The 17,782-nt window shown below is 45.5% G+C and overlaps 1 protein-coding gene across 2 annotated transcripts; it reads left to right on the top strand.

The window, feature by feature from the left end:
- The first annotated feature begins 1,703 nt into the window (after positions 1–1,703).
- On the top strand, positions 1,704–14,926 carry scaf1 (SR-related CTD-associated factor 1). 2 transcript variants are annotated; one of them, XM_080776720.1, is made up of 8 exons: positions 1,704–1,869; positions 2,956–3,034; positions 3,598–3,679; positions 4,792–8,473; positions 10,309–10,391; positions 11,364–11,681; positions 13,174–13,302; positions 13,701–14,926. In XM_080776720.1, the coding sequence occupies exons 4-8, from the start codon at positions 4,894–4,896 to the stop codon at positions 13,842–13,844; spliced, it is 4,254 nt and encodes a 1,417-aa protein (XP_080632846.1). In that variant the 5' UTR covers positions 1,704–1,869; positions 2,956–3,034; positions 3,598–3,679; positions 4,792–4,893; the 3' UTR covers positions 13,845–14,926. The 2 variants fall into 2 exon arrangements, with proteins under 2 accessions (XP_080632846.1, XP_080632847.1); XM_080776721.1 differs by lacking the exon at positions 2,956–3,034.
- Positions 14,927–17,782: the final 2,856 nt, after the last annotated feature.

Here is a 17,782-nt window from a genome sequence, read left to right as displayed (position 1 = left end):
TCAATGGCGTTTTTAAAACAAACAGAACTCAAAACAAACCAGGAGGGAAGGTCGCTCGTGGTAAGAGCATCAGCTAAATAAATGTCCAATATGTAAAAAAAAAAGCAAACAAGAAGATATTAAGTTACAAAGGACAACACATTTTGTTTTATTGCAAACCTCAACCCTTACAACTAAACAAGCATTCACTGACCTGGTGTATGATGGATGGGTGACACTGGTTGCTTGCTGCTTCTTATTGGCCTCACTTCCCACAAACTATAACAATTTACAATTACAATTTACAATATAGGCATTTAGCAGACACTCTTAATCCAGAGCGACTATAAGATGCTCACTAGTGGAATAGACCAGTAGTAAGTTGCCCCTCTGAATTTAACTACACTCCTCCTCCTCCTACGTCACTGTCTACTAAGCCTTGGATTTACACTGGGTGAAGCCGGATACTGAGAAACTGGAAGAGCTCTGCTACGCCAGAGATCACAGACTGGACCCAATTTATGACGGAAACTGCATCCTTTGAATACTCAATTGCCAGGAGGAGTTCCATGAAATATGGGACTACTTTTATTTGTATTAAAGGATGGTTGCATTAACAATTTGTAATTGGTAATACATTACAGATGATATAATCACTATTGTCAACAACAGAATGTGGAGGGGTGTTGTCCATTGGTTTTTTTTTGGACTGTTAGTTTTTTTGTTTGTTTTTCTTTTGTGTAAGTCATGTGTATTTTGTATGCTTTATTGTAAAATCAATAAAAATATATATACACTGGGTGAAGCCTGCCCTAGTGCCCTTTCATGTATTCTGTACTCAGTGTACTGCACACCGCTAGGCCTACCAGGCAATTAAATATGAAATTGCAGGACTTTTTGAGTTTTACATTTTCGAATTATTATTTTTCCTTTGAAGAGTATTATGTTTTCAGTAATTGCCAAGCTCAGGCATGTTCTGATTTTAGATATTTAATTAAAAAACAGATGTTATTTTTGGTCAACTGTGTTACGGACAAAAACTGTAAAGTTTTAACTTTGGATAAACTTTTTTAAACAAATCATTGTTCTTGGAAGAATATGCGTCCGCTTACCTACATTTTCAATTATAATCCCCAATTATTAAAGTAAATGAAAAAATAATCCAACATTGATTGAGATATCCTCAATTAATTAATTAATAAATATGCAGGAACTTGGGGGCTCTGAGCAGCCGGGGTTAAATCATTCGGTACCCCTAAAACAAATCAAAGAGTCAGCCCCATGAGATCCCTAATCTATTTGATCCAACATGGGGCCTCTGTCTACAAAGTCGGTTAATTTGGGCTCCTTAGTTTTAGTGTAGCTAAACCAGGAACCCAACAACAACACACACAGGCTGCACCACTGTGCTCATTCAGTAGTGAGTGACCCGATGCAAATGTCTGATTTTGTCTTTATGCGGTGGCCGGTGGCGGTAGGGGTCTAAAATGAGACGTTTTTTCATGAGACTGTGTTGCACATACCAATATTATGAGCCCTTGTGTGTGTGTGTGTGTGTGTGTGTGTGTGTCTGTGTGTGTGTGTGTGTGTGTGTGCGCGTGCCGCGTGCGTGAGTCTGGGGGTGGGGTCCGGTCGAGACGGCGGTACCTACCAGATCTTCTCGGCTGAACGTACTGCAGTAAAACTACTTTTCCCGTCATCCCACTCGGCCGGTTTGAGGAGAAGTAAAATGGCGGCGACTAATGGGATGGCCCTCTTTTTATGCTTTTAAAAATGGGAAAAATATGACCCATTATTCTGCTGTAGACTTTTAACACACATCCGAAACAGAAGGGACAGGAACGGGACGATTGTGGAGCTCATCTAGCAGGAAGCATTCTCGCATGGAAGGTAAACAACATGCATGTAACGTTAGAGCATTCAGGTGGAGGCTCCTGGCAGCAGCCAGACAGCTTGTGTTGGCTAACACCGTTAGCCACCAGGCTAGTTTAAGAAAAAAAAGAAAGAATGCCTTGTTGCTGCTGCTGGCAAACGTTAGCTAGCAGGTAGGCTAATTTAACTCTGAGAGTCTGAAATGTTGTTGGACCGTAAACTATGATTATTGCATTTGAGCTACAGTGCATGCCGCCTGTGTGTACGTGCATTGTCAGAAGAACAACGCAGTCACAGTGGCGAACTCCCCCCCCCAGCCTTATTGATTGACCGAAATTCTTAATTGATCATTAAAACACCATTGGCACCTCTTAGTCAGAGATGCCATAGATGCACAGATAATCAAACGGATAAAACGTACGCAATGAATCGATCCAAAAGGCTTATTATGTACATTGTGCGTCTTTTATAATGTAACAACCACCAGAAGACCATTTCTGCCAGAACAGGATCAATAACCTCTCTACGAATTATGTTATCTGTCTCACATCTCTCATCCACTGCCTCGCGACCAAATAGGAGATAAAGGATTATATATACTTGTTGAAAAGCGTGGCGTTTAGTTTGGCTTTGAGTTCTACTGATGGGTGGTGGTGTTGTGATCATGATGGACAAAGAGGAGGATCATATGAGCAGGAGTCATGGTGGTAGGTGGTGCAGTCATTGAAATAAACTCTGTGACCATAGTTGATCTCAGCATTCATTCATTCATTCATACCCCACAGACTGAAAGTGTGAGTTGAGTGCAAAGGATGAGTGGGAAAGCAGTAGAAGACTTGGATGTTTCCTGGTAGGGAGGATGAGCTAGAGTCTAGCTCATCCTCCCTACCAAGAAACATCCAAGTCTTCTAGCTGCTAAACACACCTTCCGTAGATATTATTTCGTTCTGTGGTGTTACTGGTGTAAACGGATGTGCAATCTATAGTATAGAACAAAAGCAAGGACTGAGCCTGGTCATCAGCAGGCAAAACTGGATTGTTCCATTCTCCAGCCTTCTGTGAAAATATTGGTTAATATTTTATTTTTATTCTGTCTTCTCTTAGGAAGCCGCGGTAACAACAAGTTCAAGACTGTCTTCTGAATTAGTCTCCCTGCCTGTTCCTCACATGACTTATTCGACGGGTAATTGAACGATCTTTGCACAGTTGATTGACTGGTATAACTAATTATTATCGGTAGATGGCCCGTCTGGGAATCGGAGGGTCACTGCCACCGGTTCGAAACCCCGCCTCGCCTGTTCTCTTTGTCGAAGTGTCTCTGAGCAAGATACTGAACAGCCCCATCCCAGGACCAGAGTTTTATTGGCACTTCCATAATTGGCATAATACACACTCTGCATACATGGGAGCAAAATACCGTTAGTTCTCCACAACTCATGGTGCTTGTCACATTTAAAAAGCAAGCAAAGTCACAATTAAAATAGGCAAAGGCATTAAAAAACGTAAAAAGGAGAGCGAAAGGAGCAATAAAAGAAGGAAAAAACAACATTGGTCAAAAAGTCCCAATGCATTCAAAGTGCAAAGTCCCCAGTTGTTAATTTGTATTAGTGTTGCATGTCAGAAATAGCAAATGTACAAGTTGTATAATTTCCAGCGTTCTACACCAATCTATGGTAAAGTATAAATCAGACTCAAGTGAGCAGGTTATTGGCCCTTAACATTGGTTTTGGTCTATTTACGTTCCAGCCCAGACTTTGAGGTTGAGCTCACAGCCGAGGTGACTGTTGAGGGACCAGCACGCTGTATTTTGTCCTCCGCTGTTGCCCAGGTTAGTACGAGGATGAGAGGTAATACATTTTCTTAGCACCCAACCCTGAGTTTGCATTGTGACTCCTTCAGAGATGTTTATATGGTAAACGTGCCATTGATTTGGTTTAATTGTGTATTGGCTAACTTGGTTCGAGCCCCGATCCTGACAACCTTTTCTGCGAGTCACCCCCCATCTCTCTCCCCATTTCCTGTCACACTACTGTCTACCTATCAATAAAGGCATAAAAAAGCCCCCAAAAATAAAAACATGTATTGAGCTATTGGCAAACTTAAGCTGACGGACACTCGGTCTGAAGACTCAATTTACCCAGCAATCAAGTATAAAGAAAATGTTTACTTGAACATGTTGGAATTGTCGTTTCAGGCTGACTGAACATTTGTGACGCTTAATTGATTGTAGCAGCGCAAATTCTGCAAATACACATTCACGCATGTCCTAATACATAATATTGAGTTGGATAGTTTCAGTGTTGGTAAACATCATGGCCAACAGGAAGTGACCTTTTGGAGTTTCCCCATTCTTGATAGTTGGATGAAATATTTTTTCTTGAAGGTTGAATTTGATTGTGGCAGTAACCAAATCCATTAAATTGAAAAGATCACCAGTGACCAGCACCCTCTTACATTCCTTTTTAGGCTCTTTCATTGTTTGGCACAGGCAGCAGCACCATACGGACACATGATGAATAATGATTCTTATGATTATTCATTACGTTGAGAAAGGCTCCGGCCAGAAATACATCCTTAACCTATTCTGGGCGGGAACCCCTTTTGGTGTTGGCATTATGCTATGCTTTAGCTATTGAAAAATAGCAGATCTACACGCTCATAGTAGTCGACGAACATCTTTCGTCATAGTTTTAGTCAACAAAATCAACAACAAACAATAAAAGAGCCTTAAAATCTGATAAGACACTGTCAATTGAGACAATTGAGTGCTCGCATTCCCTTTTAAGTAACATGACATGTTCTTAAAGTGTCATTATCTGCTACCTTGCGTCTACAAAGTTGACCATTGGGGCTGGAATAGCCCCATCAAGTGTTGTGATGACATTAACTGCTAAAGCTGTCCAACATCTTAATGAACATTTTTGCCTGTTTCCCTTCCAGGGTTCCCTCCCTGCACCGACGGCGTGCTCCGCTCGAGTCCAAACGGAGTGTTGGACTCCCTCTGCTACCACCGGGCCTCTTGATCACCTGCCCCCCTAGCCCATGGACTTATCTCCAGCACCCGGCTTCAAAAGGAGGCCTGTCAACCCCTCCCCTCATGGAGTTACAGAGATTGCCAAGAGCCCTCCTTCCTCCCCGCCTTCCTCCTTTCCCTCGTCTCCTTCCTCTGGTCCGTCTTCACCCTCGTCCACGTCCACGCCCTCCCCAAGCGCCACGGCGACCAGCTACCACAACGATGGGAAAAGCCACGGCAAGGGGGCAGGGGTGGCCAAGGTGTCCTCAACCTCTGCGCCCCTAGTCCTCCCCTCCATCTCCACCCCTCCCCATACAGCTTCCTCCTCTGATCCATTGTTCCATCCGACGTCCCCCCATTCGGGTGTGGACGGACAGAAAGACGGTGAACAGAAGGAGATCTATGACCCCTTCCACCCTACTGATGGAGAACGGGAGGGAGGGGCCATGGAGGAGGAGGAGGAGGAAGAAGAGGAGCAGGGGGACAAGTATGACCCCTTCGATCCCACAGGCTCCCCAGTGTCAGACGCTGAGGAGGCGAGGGAGTTGGAGGAGAATGGAGAGGACGGGAGAAGTAAATCAGAGACGGAGATGGCTGCGGAGAGGAGAGGTGATGAGGAAAAAGAGGAGGCCCCCCCAGATTCCACAGATGCTCTCCCAGCTGCTCCACCCTCCCCTCGCCCTCCGCTGCCACACCTGAGAAGAAGGCTGGATCGGGATCCCAACAGAACGAGAGAGCGTGGGAAAGAGAGGGAGAAGGCCGACTCGGAGCACTCCGAGATCGAGGAGGGTGAAATTGTTGGCGCGGCTGAGAGACAAGGTGGCGGCGTTAAGCGAGGAAAAGGGGGACTCCTCCCACTGCCGCCTGGCGGGCCCTTCTTCAGCAGAGCAAAGCCTGAGCGGATCCTCCGCGTGCTGGAGGGCGACGCGTTTGTGTCAGTACGGGCAGAGGGTGACTGGCCAGCGGATGCCGAGCCCGAGGACGAGCCCATTGCTGTCGGTGTCGGGGACCTGAGGAGGAAGCTGGTCAGCCAGCGGAAGGTGTGGTACAAGTCCTGCCCCACCTCCTCCGTGTCTCCGCAGCCCCAACCGCTGCTCTCCCTCCCGCTGCCGTCTCCGCCCCCCTCTTCCCCTCCTCTCCCGCTCCCCGCCGAGCCAATCGCCAAAAGCCGCAAGTCCTCCAAGACCTCAAAGGACCGGGACCGCCGCAAACGCAAGGACGCGAAGGCTACGGAGAAGGAGGAGAAGAAGAAGAAGAAGAAGAAGGAAAAGGAGGAAGGCAGTCGGGACAGGAGCAGGGAGCGGAGCCAGAGGGACAAGGACCAGGGACAGAAGAACGCCAATGAGGAGAAGGGGAGGCGGAGCAGCAGAAGCAACAGCCGGAAGAGGAAGAAGAGGCGGCAAAGCAGCCCGGAGCCTACGCGATCCCGTAATTCCTCTGGAAGGGCTGTGCACAGACGCTCCTTCTCCAGCCAATCTGAAGAGCGTCGTGAGAAGGATCGAGACCGAGATAAAGAAAAAGACAAAGAGAGGGAGAGGGAGAGGGATCGAGGCAGAGATAGAGATTGGGATCGAAGCAGTGACCGAAGACGAGATGATAGAGACAGAGAGCAGGATGGATACTCCAGCAGCAGGAAGCAGGATAGGGACAGCGGCCAGCACTCGAGCAGCAGGGAACGGGGTTCGGCCTCTAAACCAGGCCGTTTAGAGTCTAAACGGGCCCAAAGAAGCAGGGAACGGAGAGAGCGGGACAAGGAACGAGAGAGGGACAGGGAACGGGACCACGACCACGACAGACGGCATGAAAGGAGACGAAACGGTCGCCCCGTAGTCCCTCCATCCATCCAGGAACTTAATGGTTCAGATCTCTTCGCCATCAAGCGAACCATCACAGTAACAACCACCACTACCACCACGGTTCCTGGCTCCCCGCCACGTGCCCCGGCATCACCTCGCAGCCCTGCACAAGACTCTGACAAACCCCACAAAAAAAAGAAAAAAAGGAGGCGGCGCTCAATCGAAGATGCAGACGATGTCGTAAGCGGCCGATCCAGGTCTCACTCCCCGCCTAGGTACCATGGCTACGAGTCAGACCGGTATTCAGACAAATTGGAGATAGATTTGCTTTCTTTGGACGGGGAGGCTTTGGACTCGGACTACCCTTCTTTGGAGGACACACCGCCCGCCGCCCTGCCTCCGGAGCCTGTTTCCCCGAGTCCTAAAGCCAAAACCCCTCTCAAACGACATCACCCCAAGAAGAAGTCCCACACGGATAAGAAAACGGTCCAGTCCGAATCATTGTCCTCAGTTCGAACCAAAAGCAAAGCCCTTGCCTCACTCTCACCCATCCAGGCTACTTCTGCCTCGGCCCCCATCACCTCTGCACCCCCCCCGGTCAAGCGGGGGAGGAAGCTGGGCAAGGACAAAGAACGTGGCGAAAAAGCCGGAAGAAAAGAGTCCGGTCATACTGGCAAGTCTAAAAAGGAGGGCGGGGGAAGCCGTAAGGGCAAGTTACAGTCCAAAGTGTCGGTGCTTGTGCGGGAGGGTGTGAGCAGCACCACAGGGGCCTCGGCCAGCTCTGGGAAGCTGGGCATGGACCTCCTGGGTTCAGGAGGTCCAGCGGGAGGTGCTGGGGGTCCTGTGGTCGGTGGCTCCAGCTCCATAGCGGTTGTCTTCCGCAGAGACAATGAGAGCAGGTCTCCATTTCTCAAGCCTTGCTCAGAGCCACTGTCACTGGGAGGCCGCAACAAGGAACTGGGCAAGCGCAGCTCCTTGGCCGCACCCCCTTCTGCTTCAGCCTTGTCCGGCCCCACTGCGCTGAAATCCAAGAAAGCCAAGCCAAGCTCCACCACCTCTACCTCCTCCTCTGCTTCCTCCCCGTCCTCAACCCTGGCCACAAAACGACGGCGGCGGCTGGGGAAGAAGAGGGAGAAAGGCGGTGCCGGTGTTTTGGCAGATGGAGACGGAAGCCAATCAAAGGCCGGTTCTGAGGGCTGGGGCGGAGCCTCAGCAGATATTCAGACTGGAATAGGGGGTGGGAACAAATCTCTCAGTCCTCATACGGGTCCGGCTGGCCCTGCACCCTGCTCCTCTTCGTCCTCTTCATCTTCTACCAGCGTGCTCCCGCCCTCTTCCTCACCCCCACACACACCTCCCCCCACCATGCCCCCCTCGCGAGACACCAGAGAGTCGTCACCGGACTCCCAGACAGTGGACAGCAGTTGTAAGACTCCTGAGCCCTCTTTTATTCCTGAAGACTGCCCCACACAGACCACCCCCAACCTGCCACCCTCAAGCCCTCCTAGCCTCTCCACTTCCCAAGGGTCGGGTCTCGGCATTTCCCTTTCCGCCTCCAACACAAAGCCCCTACCCCCAGACGATGGACCCAAATCCCTAGCATCGCCCCCTTGTTCCTCCTCCTCCTCGGGCTCCGCTCCCGCCTCACTGTCTGTCCCTCCGTCTTTGTCGGATCCCTCCTCGTCCTCCTCATCGGTATCGTCTTCGTCTGCCAACAAGCCTCCTCCCCCACCACCTCCCCCTCCAGCGGCGGCGCCCCTCCCTTGGAGTGTGCAGACCGGAATGGACTGCACAGCTGGAGGAGTACTGGCATGTGAGTCTCTTCCCTCTTCTGACTTCTGGCTAAAGTCAAGTGGTCCTCAGCACAATACAGGTTCATCTCAATGAATTACAATATTTTGTAAAAGTTCATTTTCTTCCATAATATAATTCAAAAAGTGAAACTTTCATATATTCTCAATTAATTGTGCATAAAGTGAAGTATTTAAAACTTTTTTTTTTTTTTTATCTTGATGATTATGGCATACAGCTCATGAAAATCTAAAAGTCCTATCTCAATAAATTAGAATATTTTACCAGTTAAAATATATTTTTTAAACGAGAAATGTCGACCATCTGAAAAGTATATTAATGTATGCAGTTAATACTTGGTCTGGGTTACTTTTGGACAAATCATTTCATCAATAGGGCGTGGCATGGAGGTGATCAGTCAGTGGCACTGTTGAGGTGTTATGAAAACCCAGGTTTTCTTTGATAACAGCCGTAAATTAATTTGTATTGTTCAGTCTTATGTCTCACACCTTCCTCTTGACAATACAACCTAGATTATCTGTGGGGTTCAGGTCTGGCCAGTTGGCTGGTCACTGGTCAGTTAAGCCCAGTAATACCATGGTCAGTACACCAGTTACTAGTAGTTTTGGCTCTGTGGGCAGGTGCCAAATCGAGCTGGAAAGCACAATGTAGTTTTCACTGTCGGTGGATCAACACCAGCAGATAACGCAGCCTAAATCATCACTTTTTATCATGTCCAGAGTCTCACAACCATCTATTATGATATTTTACAGCACTGTGTGCCTCTGTACGTTGACAAGCTTTATGTTGATGCTGATCTTCCTTTTCCAGCAGCGGGTGATGCGACTCGATTTGCCAACTGCCCGCAGAGCCAAAACCATTTTTTTTAGTGGTCTCGTAAAACGTTCTAATTCATTTATAGGAATTTTTGGATTTTCATGAGCTGTATGCCATGATTAAAACAAAAAAGGTTTTAAATACTTTACTTTATGCACAATGAATTGAGAATATATGAAAGTTTCACTTTTTGAATTATATTACGGAAGAAAATGAACTTTTACAAAATATTCTAATTAATTGAGATGGACCTGTATATTTACTAAAAATCACACCCGTATGAAGTGAGGCGTGCTCTTATCATTGTACATCATCATCACTTAAAATTGTCCATTCATTGTCAATGGGAATTTAATGTTTGTGGGACAAAGTTTGTGGACACACACCAAAAGCTAGACATGGGAGGGGAAGATTAGCCAGAGTCCCCCAGGGCTCTATACTAGTGTATTTTCTGTTATTGTGGGCAAAGCTTTTGCTGAAAATAGCCGTCGAATCCGTCTATCTTCCATTTTCAGTGAAAGCTTCCCCACAATACGGATGTTTATGTTTAACAAAAGGGTTTTGCCATAGTGGTGTCTGGTGTGCATTGGCACTGCCCTCACGATTACATTGGATTACCATTCATCATGTAATGATTTGATTCTACGATGCATCACACTTTTCTACCGTATATTACTGCACAACATGGCAAATTTTCCATGAGTCAGATATACTGAACAACATATAATTATTTAGAAACTGCTTTGTAATCAATCACTCCAGTCTCTCCTTGACATAAATGTCTTAACATTAACTGAAATATAATATATAAATGGTACAGGCAGGCTATAATCGATTATGCCATGTTGCTGCATCGATGCAGACTCGCATTTGTTTTCCCCAAACAAGTGAAACCAATTGGTTTCTTCACTTTTATTTGTAGATATAGCGTAGAGAGCTTAATTAATGTTCCCTGAATGTATTCTGTTTGAGGTGTTTTTCTTCATTATGTAAGGCTCTAACAAGCTTCTTCTGATTTAGTGACGGCTCTGCTCTTCAAGATGGAGGAGGCCAACATTGCCAGTCGAGCCAAAGCTCAAGAATTCATCCAAGCAACCAGCCAGGTGTGTTCACTGTTCAATACGGATTCTGTTGTATGCCCAAACACATTGCATTGTCCCCCATGCATTGTCCTAATGCATGAGTGGTAATTGTATTTATTAAAAAATATTTCTGCCTCCCCCTGGCCAGCCGGGGCGCCTAATGGAGGGGAAAGGAACTTGTTGGAATAACGTGTTCCTTCCACGTGCTACATCCAACCAGGGAAACTCCCCCCTGTCAGGTGTAAAGGAGCAACTTGGACACTCCAAGTTGTCCGTTGCTCTCCCCTTGTCCCCCATATATGGGGACTAGGTTGGTGGAGGGTGTGTAGAGCCCAGGATCACATTAGATGATTGACACAGGGGTGAAAAATGGGTTACAAAATCGTGGGATAAAAAAAAAATCTAAAAATGTTTCAGTTAGCCAAACGATTTGTGTTTCTGGCTGTCTTATAGAGGTTATGCGTGTGACATCATCACCATACCCGGTAGTTATGCGGGAACGCTACTGAGTGGCAAAAAACTGTTTTCTGTCCTTGACGGCCCATTCATCCAAACAGAAAAGTCCTATCTGATTGCATTAAACGATGTTAAACGACATTAAATTCACTTTGCCACTCGATTTGCCATTCACTTTATGCATGTGCATACCCTCTATGATCTGTAAAGCACTTTTGAGCTGCATGTCATGAAAGGTGCTATACAAATAAAGTTTTATTATTATACGCCAGGCAGATGTTGACACATTTAGGGGTACTTGAAGTTCATAGATTAGGCAGATGTTGACACATTTAGGGGCAGATGTTGACACATTTAGGGGTACTTGAAGTTCATAGATTTGATAAATCTTCTCATCACAAGTTCCTGTTGCATTTAAAATAGGCAGTGGCAGGAACCAAAGGCTTCAGTTTCATCCTTATGCTAGACCTTGTCGTACGATGAGCACTATAGGGGAAAACGTTTAGAAATAAAGTGTTGTGCTTCTCTGTCTGGCAGATCCTCTCCCAGGCCAATCAGAACCAGTCCCAGACGCACGGCCCTCCGTCTTCATCCTCCTCCTCTTCCTCCCAGATCCCGCCCCCTCCGTCTCTGCCCCCGCCCCCCGGTCCGAGTCCCGCACAGTACATTCTCCACGGCTCCCTGCCGATGGGGGGCTGCACCAAAACGCCACCGTCTCACCTGCACTCGGGCATGTCCATGGGTGGTGGGTGCGCAATGACCCCTCCCCCTCCACTGCCTGCGGGGTTGTCCGGGATGTCTAGCGAGATGTCTAGCGACACCGGATGGGACAGCGAGAGTAAAGACCCTGATAAGGTAGCGGTGGACTGTGTTCTGAGTTCTGAACTCAAATACATATTGTTTTCTTAAAAAAAATATATATATATATATATATATATAATTTGTTGCTGTCGGTCAGAAACCTCTTTTTCTGCCCGACAGCTTTCGCTAAGCTTTTGTGTAAATGAATGATGTAGAGCTATAGGCAGGCAACTCGTGAGCGCGCCTACCTGATCAGGTGACTAGTCTCATGCACTCCTTACCTGATCAGAGTGGCTATTTAATTTGAAACCTATCTGCCTACCTGCTCTTTCCTGGCTTCTCTCCCGATGTGCGTTCGTGCGCCGCTGCTGCTGCCTCCCATCCTCGCTCGCTGCTGTCTCCCTTCCTCGCTCGCTGCTAACCTCCTCAGGAAGTTTGCGCAAATCCCACCGCCTCCCCAGCATCCACCTGTATACAGGCTCTGTTTCTAGATCTCCCTGCATGGGGGTCTTATTCATTCCCTGTAATTCTACTTGGCTTATAATTTAACAAAAATGTTAATGTTACAGGGAATGAATAGGGTCTGACTGAAATGCCCTACTTCATCATACTACAGCGTCACACAAAACTTGTCAAAAGTATCCAAAATAGCAGATCTACAAGCTCACAACGTGGCGCGACATGTTTTAAGCTGCTATTTTCGATCTGCTATTTTTGCTAGTTTGTCATTTGAATCCTGAAAAGTAACAGTGTGAACGTGAACACCATTTCTGTGTGTTGGTTAAAAGAATATTGAACCAATTAACTATTAAAAAGCGCTTCTGACAAAACCAGCTAACTTCATTGGATCCTCACACTGGGCTGTATTTTGCGTGTCCAGGTCCAGGTCTTATTCCCTAACTTGAGTAAATTAAAGACCTGGAGGCGTGATCAATGCTCTTTGGCCACTCAGAATAGCCAAATGGCATTGATCACGCCTCCAGGTCTTTAGTTTACTCAAGTTAGGGAATAAGACCTGGTACTTAAGACACGCAAAATACAGCCCATAGTCTGCTAAACCAGCTAACTTCACCAGAGGGGCGCTGCATACTCAGAGCGGAAGAAAACAAAGTTTTAAACTTAGCATGGACGCTAATGTTAAGAAAACAATTAATTATATTTCTAAAATATATCTAGTGTTTTGTGGAAATATAGCATTTCTCTTTCTAGTTCTACTGAAACTGCAACTCCGTGCACCCCTCTTTGCAGAAGCTTATTGTAGGCCTATAATAATCAGTGTCATGAAGCATCCGGGCATTAATTCACTCTTTCAATGATGGACAAAACCTAACTCCACTTGAGCTGGAGTGCGTTAAAGTGGTGATAATATAATGACACATGAATCTGACGACATGCACAATACCAACTTTTATGAGGCAATATTGCTCTGTTTTAGTGAAGCTTTCTGTATTGGATTTAATCCCATCCTATTTGGAAACTCGACTCCATTTGGATGTAACTTGTATATTTGTGAATGAACGTGCGTCTCTGTCCACTATGCCCCCAGTACCTTAAGAAGCTCCACACCCAGGAGCGTGCTATTGAGGAGGTGAAACTGGCCATCAAACCCTACTACCAGCGCAAGGACATCAACAAAGACGAGTACAAGGACATCCTGAGGAAGGCTGTGCACAAGGTGAGGCTGAGCTTGTTTCTTTCATTTATTTATTTTATAGAGCACATTTAAAACAACCAACATTGACCAAAGTGCTGCACAAGTTAAATGAACAAAGCAATACATTAAATAAATGACAAACATATACATTCTACATATAGTTCTCTACAGGTAGATCTGTGCACACACACTATTCACTACTTAAATCCTCAGTAAACTAGTACAAATGTGGTCAGGATGTTCTTGGTCCTCTCTTTTTACGTTTAATTTTCAGCCTTTCCGATATGACTGTTGTGCGGAAGCAGTCTTGAGAGACTAGCTAGCAAGCATAATTCTATGTTTTTTTGCAAATTGTTGAGAAATCTTTTGATGACCGTGTTGTTGAGATATCTTTTGATGGCCGTGTTGTTATGTCTCAGATCTGCCACAGCCGAACGGGAGAGATCAACCCGGTCAAAGTCAGCAACCTGGTCAAGCTCTACGTCCAGAGGTACAAGTACTTCCGGAAGCACGGGCGTAAAATGGATGAAGAGGAGAGGGAGGAGCGAGAAATGGCTTATTGAGCTTTACTCCTCCAACTGAATGGACCCGAGGCTGGCATCAACCCTTCCCCAGACCCCATCTGCCTTTTTTTTTTCTTTTCTTTTTTTTTTAAACTTATTTTTTACTGCCCACTTCCCCCAAGAAAACCCCTGCACGTGATTTGGGTCCACTGAGACCATTGAGTGACTGGTTTGCCTTTTATTGATTTTGTTGAGTTTATTGTTTTAACCACATAAACCCTATGTTCGTCCCCCAAAGTAAATGTTAAAATAAATGGTAAATGGTGCATATACAGTATAGCACCTTTATCCAAAGTGATTTATAGCGTGCGTTACTTTCACCCATTCGCATACATTCACACTCCCGACGGTCGAGGACACCATGCAAGGCAACAACCTCATCAGGAGGAGTTGGGGTTTCAGTGTCTTGCTCAAGGACACTTCGACACTAACCCAGGGGGAGTTGGGATAGAACCGGTAACCGTTCGATTCCCAAGCAGCTGATCTACCACCTGGGCGAATGCCACCCACGGCGCCCCAGGGATCTGCATCTGGCCCCCTACCCTACAAGCTCACAACGTGTCTGTCGCGAACTTGGCAATGTTTGCAAAATGTTTGCATATTAAGAGTAGGGTTCATGTGGTTAAATATGCCCTGTCCACACTTGTCGACTCCATATAATCTTGAACCTCGCCCTGACGTGCCCCAGCTCTCGCCCCTCCCCCCTGTCGTCTTTTCACGTCTTTCACCGGTCTTGCTGTAAATACATTTCACGTAGAGATGGAAAAAGAAGCTCGGTCACATACCCGTGCAAAATACGGACCCCTTCCCCCCAAGCTCTCCAAAGGGGAAACGAAGTTTACACATGGACACACACTTGCACACACCGAAACATGTTTGTACATACTGTAAGTACACTACAGACAAAACACATCTCCCCCCTTGTCTCTTCTTATCTCGTGTCTGTCCTTTTCTTCCTCGTGAGTGGTATGCAAGATGAATTTGTCTCCATGTCAGGTTCTATGTGGAATGTCTGAATGAATGGTGGCCATGGCGAAGATGAAGACGACAATGATGGTTCAAAATATAGATTTGACACTTGAGCCCTGTCTGTAAATTCTTTGACCCTTAAGTGTGTATGCGTGCGTGCGAAGAGTTGCGCAAGATAGCTCAAAAATATATCGGAAGTGCAACACTGTTATCCATATTGCGGACTCCTTTTTTATATATAAAAAACTGATAGTATATATGATATGTAGAATGTCAGCAATACACAATCATGCATGTCGGAATGAATAGGTAACGGAATACGACAAAGTAGACCCCGATTGATTCCAGATTCTTCAGTCCATTCTGGAGAGTCCTAGATCACACATGACCTATGTATTGTTGACCAATAAGTTCATTAAACTAATTTTATTTAAGCTCTATTAATTAACAACACGTCACCATGCATTGTGAGGTTGTACATCTGCTATTTTTAATTAATAATTATAATTACATTTATTATTATATGCTAGCACTTTCTTTGTTGGGCCCCCTCCTTTTTTTCTCCAAAGCTCACAATGTCTGCTTGTAGATCTGCTGTTTTCATTGAATGCACTAGGAACACTAGGGTTCATGTTCGTTAACCCATTCTGACCTGAGATTTCAGATCCTAAAAAAAAAATAGTTTGTGAAGTGCCCTGTTCCAAACAGACCTTGGGCTGGGGTCTGGAAACTGTGGTCTTTATCTCACGTCCAACTTCCAAGGAACCCAACTTGTGGTGTTCTTTGATCTATGGTTGGGATTGTTGTCTTGTTGAAACAATCCCAACAGCCAAAAGTACGTTTCAAGTAAGACACTTGGCAGAATGAGTTACATTGATCTTCTTCACAAGATCAAGCCCCTTGTACTGCTGGCAGCAAATCATGAGACTCCATGCTTGATAATGGATTTCAGTGAATTTTTCTTGTACGCTTCCCTAGGATGTGATGCCAGCCATCGTCATGTTGGGCATGGCCACAAGTTGCATGCTGACTCGTCAGACAACTTGAGTTTATTCCCAGGTCCCATTAAGGTATGGATGCATTTAATGACATATAGGCTAGAATAATTTTTGATTTTTGATTTATTTGGGGAAACTGGGAGTGCCATTATTGTGAGGGGAAAAAAAGTAAGGATCAATTTTAGGAGATTGTTGAGAAACAGGAAGCTAAGGGTGGAGAGATCGTCATGCAGAATGACTCGTCACAGGTCAACAAACCAACTATCAGCACATCCTGGAAATGGAGTATTTGTTTTTTCCCCCACACCTAGGGTATGTTGGGTGGCATTAGGCTACTGTGCTATCAGACCACCACCCATCATGTAGTAATCTTACCAACTACCATCCCTTGTTGTATCAGAACAGTACAGCAAGAAAACTCAATCTGCATTCCAGAACAGTTGCATCTGATGAAGACATCTTTTGTACTTAGACACTAGATGGCACTGTCTGACAACAATGCGCAGCACTGTACCTAATAGTCTTCCTGTCTGTGGTAACCATTTCTTAATGAAAGGGAGGTCATGTATTTAGCAGAAATATTGTACAGTATTTATTCCAAAGAGGGAGGAAGAAGAGGAGAGATCCGACTACAAATGTAATACCGCTACTGTAGTTTCCTCTTTGAATGTAGGTAGCATTGCTGTGCTTTTTTTAGGCACTTTAGATGTTTCACAAATGCATTTGTCCTAGACAGTAATTTGATCTCTTTGGCATTAGTGTGTCAATAAAATATATGCATATAGTGAAATAGTATTATTAGACACAACATGTTAAAAGCTCTATAATATTCTGACACTTAAATTGCCATATATAGAATCTACCGGTATTTGACTAAACTATAATAGATTATTTACTCCGTAACAGTGTCTCCCCATCTCTCCTGCTCTTTAGTAGGCCTAAACAGAAAATACATGGGTTACAAATCCAATAAGGAGAGAGTGACCCACAAAGATCATTTCAGTTCCAATTTTGTCTACTCATTGTTATAAATTATGGTAAATGGTGCATCTATAGCTATAGCAGCTTTACATAGATTTCCAGGTTCGAACTGGCAACCTTGCGGTTGCCATCCGGCCACTCTATCCCTCAGCCACACCACCCCATGTTTAATCACTGTTATGTTTAATCACTTTCAATTTCATGTATGAGTTCTCTCTCCTCACTCTTTCAGCGCCACACCAATGACACCATAAAGACAATACAATGTGCCAATTGATGTTATAAATTAATATTTGGTTAAATATATATCTGTGCCACTACTTGGCATACTTTCTTTTATAGCATGCTCACTTTACAGCATTCTTTCACAAGTTCAGTACTGTGCTACATCAAAGACACATTTCATTGCATTACCAGGAAGGGACAGAGAACATATATTTTGAGTTGAGTTTGATTTTGCATGATTATAGGCCTATAAAGGAGTCTTATGCCACCCATATGTTTTTACTTACCCTAATAATGCTCTCAGTGCCTACTGTATCTCCCAACACGTTCCCTTTATTGACATGCGCATATATTGACGGATCAGCGGTTCTGCCCAACCGGATCTCCATATATGCTTATCGGCATGTCTGTATAGGATGGTCACTCATTTATGAACCCTGTTCATTTATGATTTTCAGGTTCCTGTCTTATCCAAGACCTTACCCAAAATGTTCGGTTCTATCCATCGTCAACCGCTTATCCGTAGTCTGGTCGAGGGGGCAACGGACTCCACCAGAGTGCTCCAGACTTCCCTCTCCAGAGCAACATTAGTGACTTCCACTTCCTCCTGGGGGATCCCGGGACGTTCCAAGGCCAGTGAGTCGATGTTTTTCCTCCAACTGTGCCTTGGTCTGCCCCGGGGTCTCCTCCCAGTGGGACGTGCCTTGAGCACCTCCCTAGGGAGACGCCCGAGAGGCATCCTAACCAGATGCCCAGATTTCCAGG

Source organism: Protomyctophum bolini (assembly GCF_963924005.1).
Source record: "Protomyctophum bolini genome assembly, chromosome: 11".
Classification (NCBI taxonomy): Eukaryota; Metazoa; Chordata; class Actinopteri; order Myctophiformes; family Myctophidae; genus Protomyctophum; species Protomyctophum bolini.
Note: the sequence above shows the minus strand (reverse complement) of the source record. Positions and strands in the feature narration are given on the sequence as shown.

What these genes read in the sequence shown, in the direction of transcription:
- scaf1 (XM_080776721.1), top strand. Translation starts at nt 4,894, where the DNA reads ATGGACTTATCTCCAGCACCCGGCTTCAAAAGGAGGCCTGTCAACCCC. An exon ending in AGCTGGAGGAGTACTGGCAT is followed by an intron (nt 8,474 to 10,308) that starts GTGAGTCTCTTC and finishes CTTCTGATTTAG; the next exon opens with TGACGGCTCTGCTCTTCAAG. An exon ending in AGAGTAAAGACCCTGATAAG is followed by an intron (nt 11,682 to 13,173) that starts GTAGCGGTGGAC and finishes CTATGCCCCCAG; the next exon opens with TACCTTAAGAAGCTCCACAC.